The sequence below is a fragment of the Sturnira hondurensis genome, unplaced genomic scaffold (genome assembly GCF_014824575.4).
Source record: "Sturnira hondurensis isolate 20B ecotype Veracruz unplaced genomic scaffold, ASM1482457v3 Scaffold0005563, whole genome shotgun sequence".
NCBI classification, from domain to species: domain Eukaryota; kingdom Metazoa; phylum Chordata; class Mammalia; order Chiroptera; family Phyllostomidae; genus Sturnira; species Sturnira hondurensis.
Window position 1 is genome coordinate 4948874 of NW_028078194.1, and position 20784 is coordinate 4969657.

Below are 20784 nucleotides of genomic sequence, written 5' to 3' on the forward strand. Positions count from 1 at the left end.
TGGGGAAATGGGTGAAGAGGTGAGGGGATTAAGAAGTACAAAGAGGCAGTTATAGAATAGCCACGGGGATGTAAACTATAGGAAATGGAGCAGCCAAAGAACTTATACCCATGACCCATGGACATGAACAATGGGTCATGTCCATCAATGGGGAACTGTCTGAGGAAGCAGGGGAGTGCTGGGTGAAGAGGTGGCAAAGGGGGAAAAATCAGGACAACTACAATAGCATATTCAATAAACTATAAATAAATAAATACTTAAAACATTAAAATATAGGGTAAGGTCCATGAGATGAAAATTTTTGTCTGTTTTAGTCTGTTTTGTTCATAGCTCTATCCAGGCACCTAGGGAAGTACCTGGTATTAAGGTAGGTGCTTAGTAAATATGGGTATTTCTAATCTCATCATACAGGTTTATAAATGAGGAGAACCTGTAAATAAAATTATTTGGGGGGAGAAAAAAAACTCAATGCATACAACCAAATGAGTATTGTCTACTTAAGTCATCGCTTTGGGTAAGGAGATCTTGTACATCTTATTTCTACTGCTTAAACTAATTTTGAAACTACACTTCCAGGATTATTTTAGAAACTGCATAGAAAAATTTTTCTTTACCTTTATGTAATTTTGGATCTTAAAGTATCAGTCAGCTCAACACAACTTACCCTTCTCAGTCAGTAGAAAGCAAATTGTGGGGAACCAATGTCACAGCAGTGAAGGTCTGCAAAAATTGGAACATCAGGTCCTGGCCAGGCACCTCAGTCGGTCAGAGTGTCAGCCCTATAGGCCAAGGTTACAGGTTCAATCTCCAGTTAGGGCACATACAAGAATCAACCAAATAAATGCATAAATAAGTAGAACACTATTTTACTTTCTCCATTCCTCTAAAAACTTTTTTCTTTCTTTTTCTCTTTCATCTTTACTTTCTAATACACTGATTTGGTATATGTTAATATCTATAATTGGAACAAACAATGTTGACCTGTCTGGTTCCGGCATCAATTCATTGGGTAATATAAAGTTTTAGGAATACAGTCGTATCAGAGACCCAGAAATGAGAGATAAGTCCAGTAATAGAGTTTACAGTATAGAATTAGAGGGTTCTCATTAATTAATTTTGGGAACAAGTCAATAGTAATTACTCATTAGAAAGCTCTAGTATACAGTATTCTAAGTTACCAAGTAGATGGTTAAGTATTGAAAAAAGACACAAAATAATAAAATTCCTGATAAACAAAGAGATGTCACTTGTATTTTCATCACCTATAAAAACATTAACATTTTAGTATGTAGTTCTCCCCACTTTTGTCTATGCTATGTACTCGTTTTTATAAAATATGGGCTACTGTGGCTCAGTTGGTTGGGTGATGTCCCACAAAGCTAAGGGTGGCCAGTCTGATTCCCAGTCAGGGGACATGCCGGGTTGCAGGCTCAGTCCAGTTGCAGGGTTTGTGTGAGGCAGACTGATGTTTCTCTCCCTCCCTCTCCCACCCTTCCCCTCTCTCTCAGGCACGATGGTTCTCAGCCATTATGCGTGATTCCCTGAGAGGGACTTAGCCGAGTGGCTTGTCACCACCAGGCCAGCAGCTGGGAAATGAGTGCCTTGGTCCCGCAGTGGGGAAACTGCCACACACATCACAGCATCCACTACACCTTGTCCTATTACTTTTTCATTAAAAGAAGCAACCTAGGTGCCCGTCAGTAAATGAATGGATCAAAAAACTATGGTACATATACACAATGGAATTTTATGCTGCAGAAAGAAAGAAGGAGCTCCTACCTTTTGCAACAACATGGATGGAACTGGAAAGCATTTTGCTGAGTGAAATAAGCCAGGTGTTGAAGGACAAATACCATATGATCTCACCTCTAACAGGAAGCTAAACAACAAAGCAAACAAGCAAGCAAAATATAACCAAAGACACTGAAATAGAGAACAGGCTGACAGTGACCAGAGGGGAGAGGGGAGGGAATTTCAGGGGAAATAAGGGAGGGATTTAGAGGAACCTATATAAAGGATACATGGACAACAACTGAGAAGGGTGGAAATGGGAGGGAGGGGGGAGGATGGGGGGTGGGAGGGATGGGACGGGATGGGAGTAATAGACAGAAAACTGTACTTGAAAAATAATTAAATAAAAAAATTGAAAAAAAAAAGTTCTTCTTTAAAAACCTAATGAACAAAATAAACTAACAAGCAAAAGAGAACAAAATGCATGGAAACATGGGACGGGCTGACAGCACCCAGAGAGGAGGGGGGAGGAGGATAATGGTGGGAAGAAGGGAAAGGGATCAGTCAAAGAACGTGTATGAATGACCCACAGACGTGGACAAGAGTGTGGGGACTCACTGTGGGAGCGGGGGGCGGGATGGGTGGAGGAAGGCAAAGGGGACAAAGTTGGGACGACTGTAATAGAATAACAATAAAATTTTAAAAATCTATTGATGGGATTCTGGTTTCTAAAAATTTCTGATCACCCAGACTCTTTGGACCTCTGGGTTTTGCTCTTCTCCTTTCTTGAAGGAGAGCAAATGATTTTATGAGGAAAGGTATCTTCTCTGCAACGTGTCCACTTCTGTGAACACAGAGAGCCAAGCAGAAGAACATTTATGAAAATATAGCGAACTTGACAATTGGGAATAGAAGGTATCCCTGGAAGCTCTCAGAATTTTTGAGACAGTCCCATCTCCTTTCACATGGAAGTTAGTTGGCCACTTAAAGATAATCAGACAGGTAAGACAGAAAATGTGACAGCCTGTATGGCAGTTGCGTGTTGCTTCCAAAAGCTGAGAAGCAACTCCCAACCCTGTCACTTCCTAGCTGTGTATTCAGAGCAAATTACTCATGCTTTGTCTGCACTTCAGATTCTCCACTAATAAGCCAGCAGCGTGATTCCTGCCCCAGGTTTTGCAGCTGTGTCTAAAGCTGTGTTAAAACCTCAGACTCTCTGAACACATAGGGAATCAACCTTATTTTATCACACAAATATTTAGCTACATATATTCCATTATTATCAGTTTTGCTGCTGAACATTCAAATACTTGTTCCTCAGAAATCAAGATTCCTCTTTATTCACTATTAAGTAGTTAGATGAAAAAAGACAAACTTAAGAAATGAGAGGACTTTAAAAAATGCTTAACATTAATAAATCAACACTGAATTTATGAATGACAACTATTTAGTGAAAAGAAAATCACTGATACTAACCATTTAAAAATAAGACACTAAATTATTTTGCAGTTTAATGCCAATCATTCCACATTTAAATGTCATTGAAAATAGTATATCTGGATTCAACAAAATAATTGGAATGCTAGTCATTTGCTGTATGTCCTCACTCTTATTATCTATCACTCATCTTCTCCTCTATCTACCAATTTGCTCCTTATAAAAATGGGACTTAACTTTTAAAAATATCAATGAATCCTTTTGAAAACTGATGAAACTGGACCCTTTCCTACCACAAAAACCCACATCAACACAGAAGTTCCCACAGACTCTAGGGGTGCTTAGTTTTCCCGAAGCACATTCGTGGCTCTTGCGGGTATTGACCCCCAGTTAAGAAGTGACATTTTATACTATATCTGTGCATACAAGTATATCCATAGGCAAGTTTTGTGAACACTGTATAATTCAGTTAAATTAGCTTACTGGGTAAGCTTGTTTGAGAGTGAACTTTTGTGAACACATGTTTTAGACCACTGGTACCTCATTTGGCTTCCCATGGTACTAATTTACTTTCTAAGCAATTACCCACACACTGGAAAGTCAAATTTGATTACGACTAACTCACTCCAGTGGTAGAAGGTAAGAAGGAAGCATGAGAAAGGTAAGCCAAAAAAAAAAAAGGCAACTAGAAACAGGTGGTAATAGGAAGCAGGTGCTCAAAAGAGAAATGCCCGTGTACCAAATGAAGCTAGCTGAAATATACTTAATCTACTTTATGATTTTTGTGAGATTCCAATAACCCAAAGAATTTTAACTAATTGAGGCAAGGGAATATAAATATGAATAAATGAAAAAGAAACTTTTTGTTCCCCACAAAATTGAGGAACAATGGAATCTCTATGCGGTGTGCTAGCTCCATCCTCTGGGAGCTACAGATGAACAGAGGTGTAGACAAGCAACTCAGGAGGTCACACGAAAGGTGGAGCAAGTGTCTCCAACACAAGTAATGAACTTCCAAAGCCTTTGACATCTTGAGAGTAGCTGAATTTTTATTTCTAGAGACAAATCACTCAAACTGCAACTTGCGGATAAACCTTTTTGGAATCATTTCAAAGTGTATTTTTATATTAAGGAATGTAGGATTCTCTCTTCCATCTCACAGAAACAAATCTTGAAAATATTCATCAAATTCTTCTTCCCTATTTAAAAAAAGTATACACATTGATTAAGATAAGCAATTAGAGAAAAAACATTACTAGGTGACACATGAGATCAATGAAATACTTTAATTCAATATTTGCTGATTTTTCTACCTATCAATATATTTCATGATTCATCTATTAAATAATTTTTAGCTTCTAAATAACTAAAACTATACCCAGACTGATTGAAATTAAAATGTTTTATATGTTGGTACCTCTCCCTAAATGTATTTACTACCTAAGATTTTACTTTGAAGTACTTCGAAAAATGGTATTTCTTAATTTTTTTGGTTCACTTTATAACTTTTCTGTTCATTCTCATATTAAATTATAGTCTGATCAAGAAATGAGTAAAAAAGAAACTTTTTAAAGAAAACATACAAGTGTTACTCCTAGCCAATTTGGAAAATACGCTTAGGCTTCAAGTTTTCTTACTGGAAGAGTAAAACAGTAAATGTACCAGTAGATTACCTCTAAAACAAAGATCAGAACTCTGGAAGGAGATATTAAACATGTGTTACTGTGTTAAAAATACTATGAAAATTATAAAGTACTAGTAAGAATTAAGGCCAGGAGCCAGAGCTGTGCTGTGGAAACAGCGTGTGTTCAAGTCCAAGAGCATCCAAGTCCCAGCTCTGTCACCTCCTGGAAGGTGAGCAAGTCAGTTAAACTCTCTGGGCTGCTTCCTGGTCGGTAAAGTGGGAACATTACATTTCCTCGGAGAGCTGCTGTAAGGGTTAAATGTATGCAAAGTTGCTTTTCCTCCTTCTGGGAATGGGGAAATCAAGCTGAATAGTCAAATTTCAGTGTACCAGTCTTTAGAAAATGCCCTTTAAACTGGAGATTCACAACAGTACTCTATCATTTTGGTTTTAAATAACTGTAACTGCATCAAGCCATCACAACTATGTCAAAATTGAAAAAAAATGTACAAAATCAGATGAAGTTGATTTAAAAATGATCTGCAACTTGGTATTCCCCGTGCTCCTGTTCCTTTCCCCTAGCATGATGGAAAAATGCGGAATTCTACAAATAGTAAGAACTTAAGTAAAATTAGCTGAATCTCTGTGAGAACTCAGATGTTTAGTACTTTTTATCAATGCCAAGTTTTTACAGAGCCACAGAGTTTGGGATTACAAAAGCCTTAAGATTTACTTATAGATCTTTATTGCTAAAAAGGTAAGTTGACTCTAAGACATATTCCATCATTTTCAGCTGTGAAGCCATTCAAGGGGAAAGTGTGTGGTTGAAAGTTTAGTCAAAAATTTAACTAAGATAGCAATATTTTATTTATACCAGTAACTTTTAAATAATGTGATGTATAATGACCACACATGTAAAAATTCTTTGGCTAAAAAGAAATAAAACAAAAAGGTCAAAGGCTACAGAAAAAAATAATCTTATTAAAAAAAACCTTTTTACAGCAAACCCGAGAACACACAATTAGCATAATCAGCAAGATATTTTACAATCAACTTAAACCACCAAATTATGGCTAATTTAACAGGTCTCTCTATCATGAACCACATACGCTTCGGGACAAACAAAATGAGACTACACTTGATTGAGGAGTTACCATATTTGTAGGTATTGTACCATGTGCCTTACATTTTTTATTTCATTAAACTTTAATAATAAACTCTATACACTAGGTACTATTTTATCCTCTTTTAACAGATAAAGTTCAAATGGTGAACACCCCAGCATACAACAAAAACTGCCACTATCCCAGCCCATATCCAGACAGCTCTTCCACCCAGAGCAGAGATAAACGCAGGCAATGAGTTCTCTGTGTGGGTAAAGGGATGCTGGCAAGTAAACTTTTACACCCATATATGTCTTCGAGTAGCGCCCTCTCCTGTACAGATTCATGATAATCAGAATGGACTGCTGATTATCGTGCATGGACTGCTCTGGAGCTAGTAAACAACCATTCTCTTAAGGAATCTAAGCAAAAACCTGGTCATCTATTAGAGGTGAGGAAAGATTTACTCACCAAGATAAACAAGTTGGTTCTTTATAGCCACGAACAATGGCTCAGAAAAATCTCTGATCTTACCAGGGTAGGAGGTCCCTGGCATTAAACAGACTTTCATGATGATAAGTTTTCATTAACTGTTGTCAAGAACGGCTGTGGTCATAGCTTCCTTAACTGATAAAAAGGGTATTATTGTATTACCTATTTACGTAAGAACTTACTGTGATTTTTCATCAGTTTCTGGTAGGGGGCCCTTCCAAAGTTCAGATTCTGAGGTACTTTCTTCCTCATCAGAGCTTCCTGTTCATTTAAAAGAGATTTTTTTAAAGACGAGAGTATTATAATTAAAACACATTTTGAACTGCCCACCAATGCAATTAAATTAACTTCAGATTTAATTGCAGTTTAGCTTCAACTTTTATGGCTCTGGAAATTTAATTCACTCTTCCAGACCAATAAATTCTTTCTAAAAATAAATAAATAAGCTGATATATACCAAAGAGTCTCAGTAAAAAGACCAAGGAGTTAAAAGCTCATGGAAAACTTAAGTTACAAAAAGTAGCGATTCCAATATTAACGCTAATAAAGGAATTATCTCTTGTAATATACTTGGTTGTCTTTGATTTACTTTCTTATTTTTATTGGTAATACAAAAGACATGCACGTTAAGATTTTTATAGAGAGTATATAGTTACTTTAGGATCAAGACCTCAAAAACTTAACTAGTTATGTAGGACTAAGCTAAATTATGAAAGAAAAGTCAGATATTTTTTAAATTAATGTTGATTATATTAATTAGAAGAGGCCTGTTATAGTGAAGAAATAGAAATTCTCATATGTTAGAAGTAAAATTTCTGTAAACTTTTTCTTGAGGAAAATCTAGTAATACAGATTAGTTTAGAATGTACATACCCTTTGACCAGCAATGCTGGGTTTTGGAATTTAATTATTTACTTAAAATAAGCACCTCAGATATACATACAAAGATGTTCATTGTATGATGATAACAACAGAAGTAAACAACCTAAATCCCCACTAATTAGGGATTAAAGATTGGTTGAATAGCCCTGGCTGGTGTAGCTCAGTGGATTGAGCGCAGGCCTGCGAATCGCACGATCACGGTTCGATTCCCAGTCAGGGCACATGCCTGGGTTGCAGGCCAGTTCCCAGTGGGAGACTCACGAGAGGCAACCATACATTGATACTTCTCTCTTTCCCTTCCTCTTTAAAAATAAATAAATAAAAAATCTTTTAAAAAAAAAGATTGGTTGAATAAATACTAAACAGCTATTAAAGAGATCTCAGCATATCTATATGTATCACCATGGGAAAATGTCTGTGATATGTTAAATTTTTTAAGTTACAGAAAGCATGCATGATGTAATCCAATTTATATTTAAAACTTTATACAAATATCTACATATAGATATATAGAGAGAATTATATTTGCGTTATGTATATATGTATTGTAAGTTTATAAGGACCACACAGACTCTAACAGTGACTATATTACCTGTGGGCCTGGGGTACTTTCACTTTCTACTTTAAGCATTTTCAATTTTTTTGTATTTTAAATAATCATGCACTACCTTTGAAGTAACTAAAAATAAGATACACGTAGTTTTGAATTATGACAAAATATGTTTCAAATCAATCGCCTTATATCAGTCAACTAAAAATTATCAAGCACTAAAAAATTATTATGAGGCAATAAAATTATATGCCACAACGTAATTACAGTAGTAAATAATTCCTCTCCAATAATGACCACTAGTCTAAAAAAGAACTGACACAAATTTGGCCCAGCACTACAGACGTCAAACAGCATGTCCCTTAGTCAAACACAAGACAAACATACAACAGCACTGATTTGCCACGGTGGTTTTAGCCTTTCACCTGTTGGACTCTGCTCCTTGAATCACTATGTGTATCTGAACTTTGGTCCCAACTGAATCTATTCTGGCCCAAATTCTAACAAAAATGGATCAAAAACAGAGGGATGTATCTCTAATGATCTACATCCAAGGATGATAAAAGTATAACGCCTTTGGAACAAGACTTCCACTCAATGACAGCCAGTGTCCCAAACTGAATTATGCAGTAAGAATTAAGAGTATTCCACTTTTATTTTTATGGGGGAAAAAAGCACAAAAAAACTATGTAGGCTTAATAAAGTTATCCCTATGGTGTAACCCTATTGATGGCATAAGAGAACAAATTTACAATGCCTTTGAAAGTGGACAGCGAATTGCAAAAGGCCTTACAACCACCTGCTCTCATAGTCCCGCTCAAAAGTACTTCCCACATGCCAGCTTTCCTACACAAGTTCTCTGATGCCAGACGATCAAGGTTTCCTTAAAAAATCAAATCAGTTTAGATAACTCTCTGATAGAGCACCTGCTGAAAAACTGATGAAATACCTTTTGAGAAGTGAATCTACAATATCAGACTACATGACTTTTAAGGTCCCTTGTAACTAACTCCATGAATCTAGCATCTCCTGTTTCCCTGAGGGTGACAGTAACTACAAACCATTCCAAAGATAACTGCTGTAACCTGCCAGAGGTGGGAGGGGTGTTGTTTTTTAAAGAAATAAAAATTAGTATGGTGGACAATACAAAATGATCCTCCTGCATCAGCATCAAACCTATGCAAATCTGTTCGCAAGTAGGGATCAAAATTTAAACCTCTGACTCTGCGTTGGAAGGGGATTGTAGAGGTCTTTAATCCAACCCTTATCCAATGAGTGAACCTTTTATTGTACCATCTCTGATAACAAGTGGCCATCCAATCGACGCCTGAACATCTCACTACTTCCTGAAGCAGCACAGTCCCCCATTCTTTTCTTCAGCTAGTTCTGACAAGTTTTTCCTTGAAATAAGGCAAAACTCTGTCCCCAGCAATTTTTATCCACAGCCTCTAGTTCTGCCAATCGTTCACCTATGGAAACCCAAGGCAGGCAGCCCCCAAATATTTCACAATGGCATATTGATTATTTTCAGTTAAAATTACTTAGGAAACTGCTAGTAAAAAAACCACTCTGATCTCTCTGTTCCTAAAAGCAGGGATTAAATCTCCCAGGGAAAAGGTATCCTCCCTCCCCGCACCTGGGGACCAAGAATTCCTTTACTAGAATTAAAGGACCCAGAGCCAAAGAATCTGTGGAAACAAACCTGGTTGCCTCTTTTCTAATTCACTATCCAACCCCTCATTTTGTTTAGATGCCTCACTAACGAGTACCCAAACCTTGCTTACATTCCTTTCTGACGAGCACTTTCCCTTTTGTTCTGCCAATTTCTTCACTGATTTATTGTTTCTTTGTCTAAGAACTATAAAAGATGCCTGGTTCGATCATTTCTTTGAGCCTCACTTTATGACGTGAACATCATATGATGACCTCTCATGTGCCTATGTTTTTCTCCTGTTCATCTAATCTTACGTCGATTTTATTATTAGGCCAGCCATTCAGAATCTAAGAGTGCAGAGGGTGGGGGTAAATCTCCCCTGTCCCCCCACACACCAAATATTAGTCTCCCACATAGCAGTGGTTTTGCCAATATCTCGTTTCCACGTCTCCCTCCCTACCTCTTTCCCCCATTCCTGCATCTTCCTCCAAGCTAAACATGCAGTTCCCTCAACCTGCTTCCCACGACACAGCTTCAAGTCGTGTCAGTGCCGTGGGTCCTGTTCTTGACTGCTTTAAGTTTTCAATGTTCCCTGTAGAAAATGATGCAAACTGCACAGTTCTCCTCATACTTTGAATAATAAAAGCGGGTCTATCATTTTGATTTTCCTGGTTATTATATGATCCCTGAATATCTTGACCTACTGAAGAAGTGGCAAATCTCCAATTATGACAAATCAACAGATCAGACTTTTACAGACTTAATTACAGACTTATCAATTTTTAATAATTGATCTGATCAATTTTAGAGAATACAGAATGTTTAATGTTTGGTATTTTTCTCTTATATTGTAACAATTATAGCTACAGGTTATCAAAGACCTACTTTGTACCAGACACACGCTTTACTCAAATGTTATCTCATTAGACTGATAATAATCCAACAAAGTCTCTTTATGCCCATTTTACAGATAGAACTGAGACACAGAATATATCATCTAATGTGGATTTGTATAAAGTATCTGCCAAAATGTACTGAATAGATTTACATTTGACTCACTGATGAAGTTATTAATCACATAGGTAAGAGGTCGTAGACTCAGAAACCTGTGTTTATTCCCAGTTCTGCCATTAACCAATTACTTGATCCTAGGCAATTTATATACATGCATACCTCGTTGCTTTTCTTTATTGTGCTTCACAGATGTTGGTTTTTTTAAAAAAATAAACTGAAGACAAGATCCTCCACAAACAAAAAGATTATGACTCACTTTATAGCAACACTGGCTTTACTGTGTGGTGCTAGGAAACTGAACCTGTAATATCTCTGAGATATGCCTGTAAATTCTCTGGGCCTCAATCCTCTAGTCTGCCAAATGGGATATTAAATACCCATTATTAATATTAAATGAGATAATACAACTAAACCACTTGCTGTTGTGGCTGACAAAGCAGACACTCGACAAATGCAAGTTACAATTCTTTTCCCCCACAGAAATTAGGTTTTTCCTCATAGATTTGGTTTTAATAATCCTCATGTCCAAGAGGCATAAAAGGGTAACTGAATAGTATCTACATGTAAATGAGAAATAGGATTAGTAAGACTTGAGTTCTGAAATCATGCCACGGCCATCTACGACAGACTGCTGACGACCTGAGAGGACGCCTGGGTTCGGCACACTGAACACAACAAGGCAGATGTCTCCTACTCAATACACTAAGTGGCTTTCTGCCTGCCAAGTGGAGAGCAGGTCACCTTGAAGTGGATAACGTGTTTCTTCAAGAACCAAACTACACTAGAGGTTCTTCATACTGGGTACAATATTCTCTCCACTACANAAGATTTGAGTTCTGAAATCATGCCACAGCCATCTACGACAGACTGCTGACGACCTGAGAGGACGCCTGGGTTCGGCACACTGAACACAACAAGGCAGATGTCTCCTACTCAATACACTAAGTGGCTTTCTGCCTGCCAAGTGGAGAGCAGGTCACCTTGAAGTGGATAACGTGTTTCTTCAAGAACCAAACTACACTAGAGGTTCTTCATACTGGGTACAATATTCTCTCCACTACAGAAGTCTGACCTAGCCGAGAGGTAAAGAGACTTAAGGCTATTTCTGGAAGATGGGGGGGATCACAGGGGCTAAAGGGAGGACTGTGGGGTTAGAAAGAGTAAATAAAAGAATGAAAATAAATGAGTAAGTCAAGAACTTGTAATAATGAAAAATGAATAGGAAACAGGCAGTGTTTTTTTTTTCTACATTAAATAGGCCTTCATACCTCTCATTGCAATGGACTGCTGGAAATGGATAAAAACTAAAATAAAATTTCTTATTTTATCCTGTGTGTGTTTTTTAAAAACACACATATTTACTACTCCGTCCTCAGACAGCGTAAGTCTGTCAGTTTCATGCCTGGCTGTGTCCTAGGAGCTGTCACTGCACTTCACCCGGGTCAGATGAAAGAGCTGCTGATAGAGCAGGAGTCACGTGGGGAGAAAGAATCAGTTCTTCAAACACTTCAAATACGCTGAGAACTAAGGTGGTATGAACAAAAGAATTTCTAAGGCATATGTGTATTAGAGAAATGCCTCCACCGATAATACTTTCTTCATTACATTTTTAAACACTAGATGTTTTTAAAAATATTATATTTATATATTTTTAGAGAGAGGGGGAGGGAGAAAGAGAGGGAGAGAATGTCAATGTGTGGTTGTGTCTCGTGCTCCCCCACCCAGGGACCTGGCCCACAACCCAGGAATGTGCCCTGACTGGGAATCCTTAGTTTGCAGGTCGGCACTTGATACACTGAGCCAAACCAGCCAAGGGAGTAAACACTAAATCTTTTCAACTAAATTTCTATTTTACTCTTTTCTCAGTGCAAAATTTTGATTACTAAATACTTAAAAATTCTCGTTAAGAATTATAAATGCTAATAATGTTTATATTTGAATGGTGGGATTTGAAGTATTTACTAATTCTTTTCCTGAGTCTGCCACAGTAAACACATTATTACTTTAAAATTAGAAAAAATTAATTCTTCAGTTTATAAATTTCCAAGTAAGCCTAGAAGTCTCAAATATCTGAATTTCTATAAAATAAGTCTAGATATTATAAAATGAATTAGATATGCTATTGATAATACTCTATTGTTAGGCCCAAAGGCTACTGCAAAGTGTTTAAGAAATTGAACATTGTATCACTGTTGAGACGCAAGGGTGCTGCTTGTTGTACCACAAATGGATGCCCCCTTCATAAACCCACAGGAGGTTCTGTTCTCAAAACTCTGCCTGAAAAAAGCTAAACATCCTTCAAGTTCTCTTTATCATCATATGGGTACAATTAATCCTTCTACTGGTGGTTTTCTACTTTGGTTTGGTTTTTAGGAAAAACAGTAACAGATCTGTGATCTACCTTTGCAATTCTGCAAAACTTTTTGGTAAACATTTTTCTGTATTAATTTCACCTCTAGCTTTATTTTGCTATTCTATATTATTTTTCCATTTTTTATGTCTTTAAATTTTTATTGTATATATTTTTGTAAGTCATTGTGAATACTTTGTGGAAAGCTACAGGGAAAAAATATAATAAAATTTGTAGCACATATTTGATCAAATCCAACCTGGTTTGATCCAATCTTGTGAAAACCTTACAATTAAAAAACTAACCAGTAGCAATCAGATGCAAACATTTGCTTTCCATGCACAAATGACACACTTCACTTGATCAATCAAAATCACCAAATGACAGAGATAACTCAGTCCTGTGCAATATAAGCAACATTTCTTGAATCTTAACACACACACCCCAATCTTTTTCCAATGCAACCCCATCCCTCCATTTCTCTTTATACTTCATAATATAAAATTTAAATGTGTATATATTGTATTCCTAGAGAAAAATCTTATGCTCTTCTATACATAAAATAAGAAACTTTTAAATGTTCTAAATGGGGGGAGAAATCATACATAATTGGTCTTTTTCTGTGATTTTTCTCACATAGTACAAAAATAAAAAATAATTTAAATCAGAGCAGGTCACAATTTATGGGAAACCCAAATTGCAAATATCTTGAATCTACATATTTTTACTAAATGAAGAGATAATTGATACTTACTGTTTACAGAATCTTCTGATTTCTTTGAGGATGAATGTCCTGAAAAGGAAACAGCATTGTTTTGTTAAGAACCAGCTTGCAGAGGTGAAACAGCTGTTGCTGTAGCCAGAATCCTTCCCAACAATCTAGTTTACTGTACAATCTTACAGAAAAGCGCTTCATGGTCTTCCAATCTTTCACGTTCCTTAGACTTATCTTCCTAATTAAAATGTTAGATTCTCTGGAGTAATTTTTATGCCCTCATATGAAATGGAATACCTAGCGCAAAGCTTAAAAAACATGTTACTAAAAAAATCAACCCACAGATTAACTACAATAGAACCAATACTTTATATATAGATATTTAACATCTGAAAGCCATTTACAAATACTCATTTTTCACAATATTTTTTCAAGGATCATAGAGGTGAGAATTAACCAAAAGTTCTCAGTGACTGAAAATCACATATACAATTGTTATAAAACTAAATCATTCAATTCTACAATGGTTATCCAATGATTTCTTCCAAAGGAAAAGTGCAGGGTGCTTCTGAAACGTCTAACAGGAACCTAACCTTGCCTGGTACAGCGGACTGAAGGGTGTCAGGAAAGGCCTTTCCAAGGAACAGCTTGGGGATGGGGTGGTGGTAGGAGGGTTAAGACTCTGGAGTTTCTGTCAAGACATTTTACCTAAGTACTTTGTCCATACCTACAAAGCAGACTGGTCTTCAAGGTCAAGCTACTGATCTATCTTTCTTAAACTTCCTCTCCATTCATTCAGCCATCTAGCCATTTAATTATCCATCCATCCATCCAACCATCCATCCACCCACCCATCCACTGATAGATAACCCAGAGCTATGAGAATAGATGGGATCACACGGGAAGTGGGGGGTGGGAGGGAAAGAAAGAAGGGAAATTACATAACAATCTGAGCAACTCCAACATTAAGGGTAAGTAAGACTGAGGAGGAATTCTAGTCAAAAAAGGTGAGGAGAGGCCAGAAAAATAGAGGAAAATCAAGCAAGTACATTGTTTTGAGAAGGGGTGTCAACAGTCCAAACACAGCTATTAAGCATTTATTAATTACAATTTAAATTTGGGCCAAATTAAGGTGGTCTAGCAAGAAAGTAGCACATCAAGATCAATCTCCATACAAGAAGATATTAAAGAGTTTCACATGGTTTTCCTACATGCTTGCTAAAAGGTTATCACTTTCTACTTTATATCATGTAAGCTGAAAAAAAAACATATCCTGTACTCCGCTATCAAAGTTGCTCTGAAGAATAAGTAAAGGATAAATAAGATGTTTCAATTCCAGTGTACTTTGATTTCCTATCTCTGAAGTTGCCTGAAACAATCTTTAAATTTAGTCTTTAATTTTCTCATTGTTTATTACCTACACCTAACATGTGCTAATGGGTGCTGAGGATATATCAATGAGCACAGCAGAGAGCACTGCTGCCCTCCTTGGGCTTTCATGTAATTGTCACATATGCCATGAAGGAAAAGTTCCAGGGCTGTGATACAATCACAATGGGAGCCCTGATTTATTAATAGATCCATGGTCAGGGATGGAGTCAGGAAAGGATCCCAGAGGAAGTGACATTTAAGCTCAGACCTGACGGATGAGTTAGGATGGGACTGGGCGCTTTAGGAAGAGAGGAAATAGTATCTGTGTAGTCCCTAAATTAAAAGAAGTTTCAAATTTCCAGAAACTGAAAGGCTATTTGGGTAAAGTGTGAAAGTGAAGTAGAGAGTGATAGGTAAAAGGCCTAGTATGCCAGATCATATGAATATAAAGCTTTTGGGCTTTGTGCAGGGTTTTGGTTATTATCCTAAGAACAACAGGATATCATTGCTCTATGGCAAACAGAGTAAGAGGAGGGAAGGTGGGAAGTCAAGACAGTACAGGACACAATGGGGAGAACATAGCAGTAGTCCAGAAGGAAAAACACAGTGGTCTGAACCAGGGTGGAGAGAACTTGAGAAATACATACCCTGGGGTAAAACTGATAGAATTTTGTGACAAGTTTAACATAAATAATGAGAAAAAAGAAAGCATCAAGGATAATGTCCAGATTTCTGATACTCCTCTTTATGTTGACAGAGATGTCATCTACTAAAAGGGAAACCAAAGGAAGAATATTTATAAGGAGGATCACAGGTATGTATAATCTGAGAGGTCCAACCATCCCTGGCCCCAAGTAGCTAGCTACCTAATTATCTGTTTTGAAGGTACTGAATAAATTTTAACAAGGGATTAGTTCATCTTTAATTTGGACTATGCAACAATTAATATGGTATCATACTATGATATGAATGCAATAATATTATGTAATACAATAATGAATGCAACAAATTTTTCAAATATTTTACTAGTACATCAGGGTAAATAAAAAAAATTTTAGTGCTCGCTTCGGCAGCACATATACTAAAATTGGAACGATACAGAGAAGATTAGCATGTCCCCTGCGCAAGGATGACATGCAAATTCGTGAAGCGTTCCATATTTTTTTTGCCCTGGCTGGCGCAGCTCAGTGGATTGAGCGCAGGCCTGCGAACCACATGATTGCAGTTCTATTCCCAGTCAGGGCACATGCCTGGGTTGCAGGCCAGTCCCCAGCAGGGGACTCACGAGAGGCAACCATACATTGATATTTCTCTCCTTCCCTTCCCCTCTAAAGATAAATAAAAATAAAATATTAAAAAAAATAAAATAAAATTTGTAAATATTTAAAAAAAATTTAAACTCAAATAAAATTAAAATTTATTTTGGGGTTAGTTGATGATTAAGAAAGAGACAAAAAGGCATTCTCTTTCAAATACCATTTCTCAATAAACAATAGTATTTTCCTCTCACCATCTATCAATTTTACCGAGTCTAAAACTTGGCAGTACTATATGCTTAAACATATTATAATATGCAAGCAGAAAAAATATGCATGTAAGAATGTAACTTAGCTGAAGATCTTCACAAGTGGAGCAAGGGAGCCCTTTCCCTCCAAGGTAACATTGGAATGAATCTAATTCAACCTACCATTACCTACTTAATTTAAGTCTGATTCACTCTAAGTTACAGCCAATCTGACTCTATAAGGGGCTGAAAAAGCAACTCACAGTAACCTTTTTTTTTTAAGATTTTATTTACTGCCCTGGCTGGTGTAGCTCAGTGGATTGAGCGCGGGCCTGCGAACCAGAGGATCGCGGTTCGATTCCCAGCCAGGGCACATGCCTGGGTTGCAGGCCGGTTCCCTGCAGGCCAACTTCCAGCAGGAAACGCACGAAAGGCAACCATACATTGATGTTTCTCTCCCTCTCTCCTTCCCCTCCAAAGATACATAAGTAAATAAAATCTTTTTTTTTAAAAGATTTTATTTATTTATCTTCAGAGAGATAAATAAATTTCTGCCAATCTCCCCTGCTGGGAGTTGGCCTGCAGGGAACCAGCCTGCAACCCAGGCATGTGCCCTGGCTGGGAATCGAACCGCGATCCTCTGGTTCGCAGGCCCGCGCTCAATCCACTGAGCTACACCAGCCAGGGCTCACAGTAACCTTTATAATAGCTAATTGTGGCAAGTACAAAGCAAACTACTTGCATATATATATTATTGCAACTTCTAAATAATTCCATAAGGTGATTACTATATTATTATCATGACCATTTTACACAGGAAGAAATGAAGGCTTACAAAGCTTAAGGATTGCTAGGAAAGAAGTGGCTGACTAATGAATTTGAATTTAATAATTATTTACCCAGTATATGTGCACACCACCATGCTAGGTTCTGATGACATATATATCAATTTCTATCATTTCAAGAAGCTCATAAGCTAGTGAGAAAATCACAGACCGGAACAACTGAAATCATAGAGTTATAATTTTATACTGACCTATCGATTATGTACTGTTTTAGTGTTCAAAGTGCCTTTTACATTCTTGATTCTCGACAATAAGTTCAAGCAGTACAGAGGCCAAGAATCCACATCACCCCTACTTACATGAGGAAAGTAAAACTCAAGAAGTTCAGTAACTTGCTCAAAGTAACAAATCTTCAAGTGACAAATCTAGCAATCAGAAGGCTATTTGCAATATTATACCTTCTGCCAAAAATGAATCAAAACCAACCTTGTTCTTGAAACTCCTGTAAGTTACTATAAATCCATATTGGAATTCTCCAACCAGATTCCTTTCAACTTCTATAAAACAGAATTCTAAACGCATTCACCAATTTAATTCTACATTTGAAACATATGGATGATTGCACTTCATGTTAAAAAATGTGAGTAGATACCACATCCTAATTCCCCTTTACCTTTATCCTTTTTCTTAGAGGTCTCTTCTGCAGAAGATAATCTGGATTTTTTATGTGATGACTCTTCACAATCTTTGTTGATTTTATCCTTCCTTTTTTGGGACTTGACTTCTTTTCTCCTTTATGTTGAACAACATAAAATTAAAGTTAACTTTTCAACTGACCTTTACAAAAATTATAACCAATGAGCAAAAAAAAAAAATCAAAGTTCTTATTTTTATAATGTAATTTACATAATAAGGAACCCTTAAATGAGTCTGTAAATATTTTAGGTTAGTATATTATTTAAGACAAGTCTGTAAGATAGTAAAGCCTGAAAACTCTGAGACAAAAAATTATCTTTTATAAGTTCTCTATACAAACCTGAGAAAACATAAATCATATTTTTACTTATTTCCTTTTTTTATATTCTATTACTTAGCCATTTAAAGGAAAATTACAAAACAATTTCCTATCCCTCTACATAATTCATAGCTGCCTACACTTTGAAAAAAACACATACAACAAATAGAAACCAAGGTGATAGTTCTATACTACCAGTAAACAGAAAGTTCTTTTCTTAAGAATAAAATAATATACTGGGTGGTGCAAAGTAGGTTTACAGTTGTTTGTATGGAAAAGAATGCAATGATCAATAAGTAATATTACAAAAATAAACTCTGTTTCACAAACTCGCAACTGTGAACCTACTTCTGCCACAACCTTTAGTAAAAGTATTATAGAATGAAGGTGTATTGTTAACTCATATGTCTACTTTAGACTATTTATCCTTTTACTGCAGTAGCTTTATTTCTTCTAGGCCAGGTTTCCAAGGTTCGCAGTGCCATGGTTGGCAAGCAATTTATTTTAATTGGTTAAGAAAAGAAATACTTTATAGAAAAATATGATAATGCTGAAATTCAGACAAGGAAAGGAAGATGATGAGACAACAGAGAGGTTTAAAAAATTATAGGTTTTCCAAAAATTAAGGTACTTGTGCCAAATATTATAATACTATTTAAGACAGTAACCATTTTTTACCTCTTAAGAAGCATTTCAAGTTTGAAATGAAGCTTGAAAGTCAAGATCAAATAAACATCTTGGATACCACTCAGTATCATTGATACAGAGGGAAAATAACGATTTAGGCTATTCGAGTAACCTAAAGATTTCTGATAATTTTAAAAATTAAAATATTATTAAGTATTTAATATCTATTTTTAACAGCTGAAATATTAGGGTACATTTACAACATAGCTGATTTTAAAATTAATAGACTAATTTATATATGTTATAAAGTTGCAGAATCTTAGACTTCCAACTGTCATTCAGAACATGAAACCTGACCTCCGCGATCCCGACAGGCCACACAGACTTTGTCTGAACATCTTCAGTACTAAGGACTCCACTTTGTTTGACTTACCATATATATGCGAGGCTCTGTGCCAAGCACTTTATATACATTTTCATCTAATCCCCAACATAGCCTTAGTACCCTCATTTTAGAGATGATAAAACTTGAGTCTCACAGAGGTTAAGCAGCTTGCCCACAAAGATGACTAGTAAGTGGAGTAGCGGAGAGGAATACACAGGGGACTAATTTCAAAGCCCATGCTCTTACGCATACTGCAGATTACAGAACACTGATGCCCCTCCCCCACTCAGTATGCAGACATATCCTGACAAACTCTACTTAAAAGTGTAAATGAGACATGAAAATTCCATTATGACAATCTGCTTTATAATATAGCTTCTAAGAATATTACAGTATCTGAACATTGACTCCAAACTAAAAATTCTATGATCTATCTACCACCCTGCGCAGGCTTTCACATTTAAAACTGCTTGGCTAGAGTAAGGCCTGGCAACCTTCCACTTCCCTCATCTACGTGGTCATAAAGTGATGCTAGATATTCTGTCTAACCAACTAATTAAACCATCAGCCACTCACATCTACATTTAGACATACAGTGCAGGTAAATGACTACACCCAAGACTATGAAACATTAACAACAGCATTTTAAAAGATAATATTACCTGTGATGAAAATTTAATTTAAAGGAACATTCTTGGCATAATCCTAAAAAAAAAAAAAGTTACACAGCTGAATGTGAATAACTGCACTGATACTGTACCTTCACTATCATAAATTATCATTTTTCTCATATCTTTTATAAGAAACAATCTAAAGAAAACAATCCAATTCTCCCCACCTAAAAAATGCATGTATATAATAAATATGAGAATGCTTGAAGAACTGACATCCTAACATTACTTTAGAAAAATGTGCTGTCAATTTATTCTAAAAGCAATAGGGAGCCTCATATCAAAGGCATCTAATAACAGTGTGGATACAGTTGTTTCCTCTGAAGTGCTCTACAAGTTTTCAAATGGAAGAGCTTCTCAAAACTCCACAATTGTGGCGTCTTCTTTTGCCTTAATCTCAGTTCACACTAGTTGGCTTTTCCTCATGAGCACTTCCATGAGGAACTCAGAAAGCAGTCTGTGTCGGTGCGTATTAAGCAGCATATGGGGAAATGCATGACTTCTTTCTGGAGCAGGCAGAACACTCTGAAGGCACTTTTATTTAAGACTCAGAGAAGGCTGTTAACGTAATGGAGAGAAGATGCTGACATATCGGCTTAGGGGGAAAAATGAATGAATGACAGAATCTAAAACATGCATATTAAGAGAAACTACTATGTTCTGGGGTATAACCCTAAGTTTTAAGATTGATATCAAGAACAATTATACCCTCCTAAAATTTTTTTCTTTATTGACGCAGTCAAAGAGAGTGTATTTACTTATTATCCCTACCACAACAGTATGGCTATCAGCTAATGTGAGATTTTACAATGCCTTTTCTGATACTATACATCTCAGTTTACATTGGTGACATGCTCAAGTTAATGACAGGAGA

General features: G+C 36.5%; 1 protein-coding gene and 1 non-coding gene across 4 annotated transcripts in view; one reads left to right on the plus strand and one right to left on the minus strand.

The window, feature by feature from the left end:
• Nucleotides 1-4199: 4199 nt before the first annotated feature.
• Nucleotides 4200-20784, minus strand: part of LOC118987996 (protein FRA10AC1) — a 33858-nt gene continuing 17273 nt past the window's right edge. For 2 of the 3 annotated variants that reach the window (XM_037047389.1, XM_037047392.1), the window contains 5 exons: nt 19902-19944; nt 17886-18004; nt 13592-13630; nt 6570-6648; nt 4200-4367 (listed from right to left, as the gene is read on the minus strand). In XM_037047389.1, coding sequence (XP_036903284.1) covers nt 4325-4367; nt 6570-6648; nt 13592-13630; nt 17886-18004; nt 19902-19944 — 323 coding nt within the window. In that variant the 3' untranslated portion in view covers nt 4200-4324. The remainder of the gene's footprint in view (nt 4368-6569; nt 6649-13591; nt 13631-17885; nt 18005-19901; nt 19945-20784) is intronic. The other variant, XM_037047393.1, reaches the window with a different exon arrangement.
• On the plus strand, nt 15981-16087 carry LOC118988035 (U6 spliceosomal RNA). Its single transcript, XR_005066698.1, has one exon. It is a non-coding gene; the product is annotated as a U6 spliceosomal RNA (small nuclear RNA).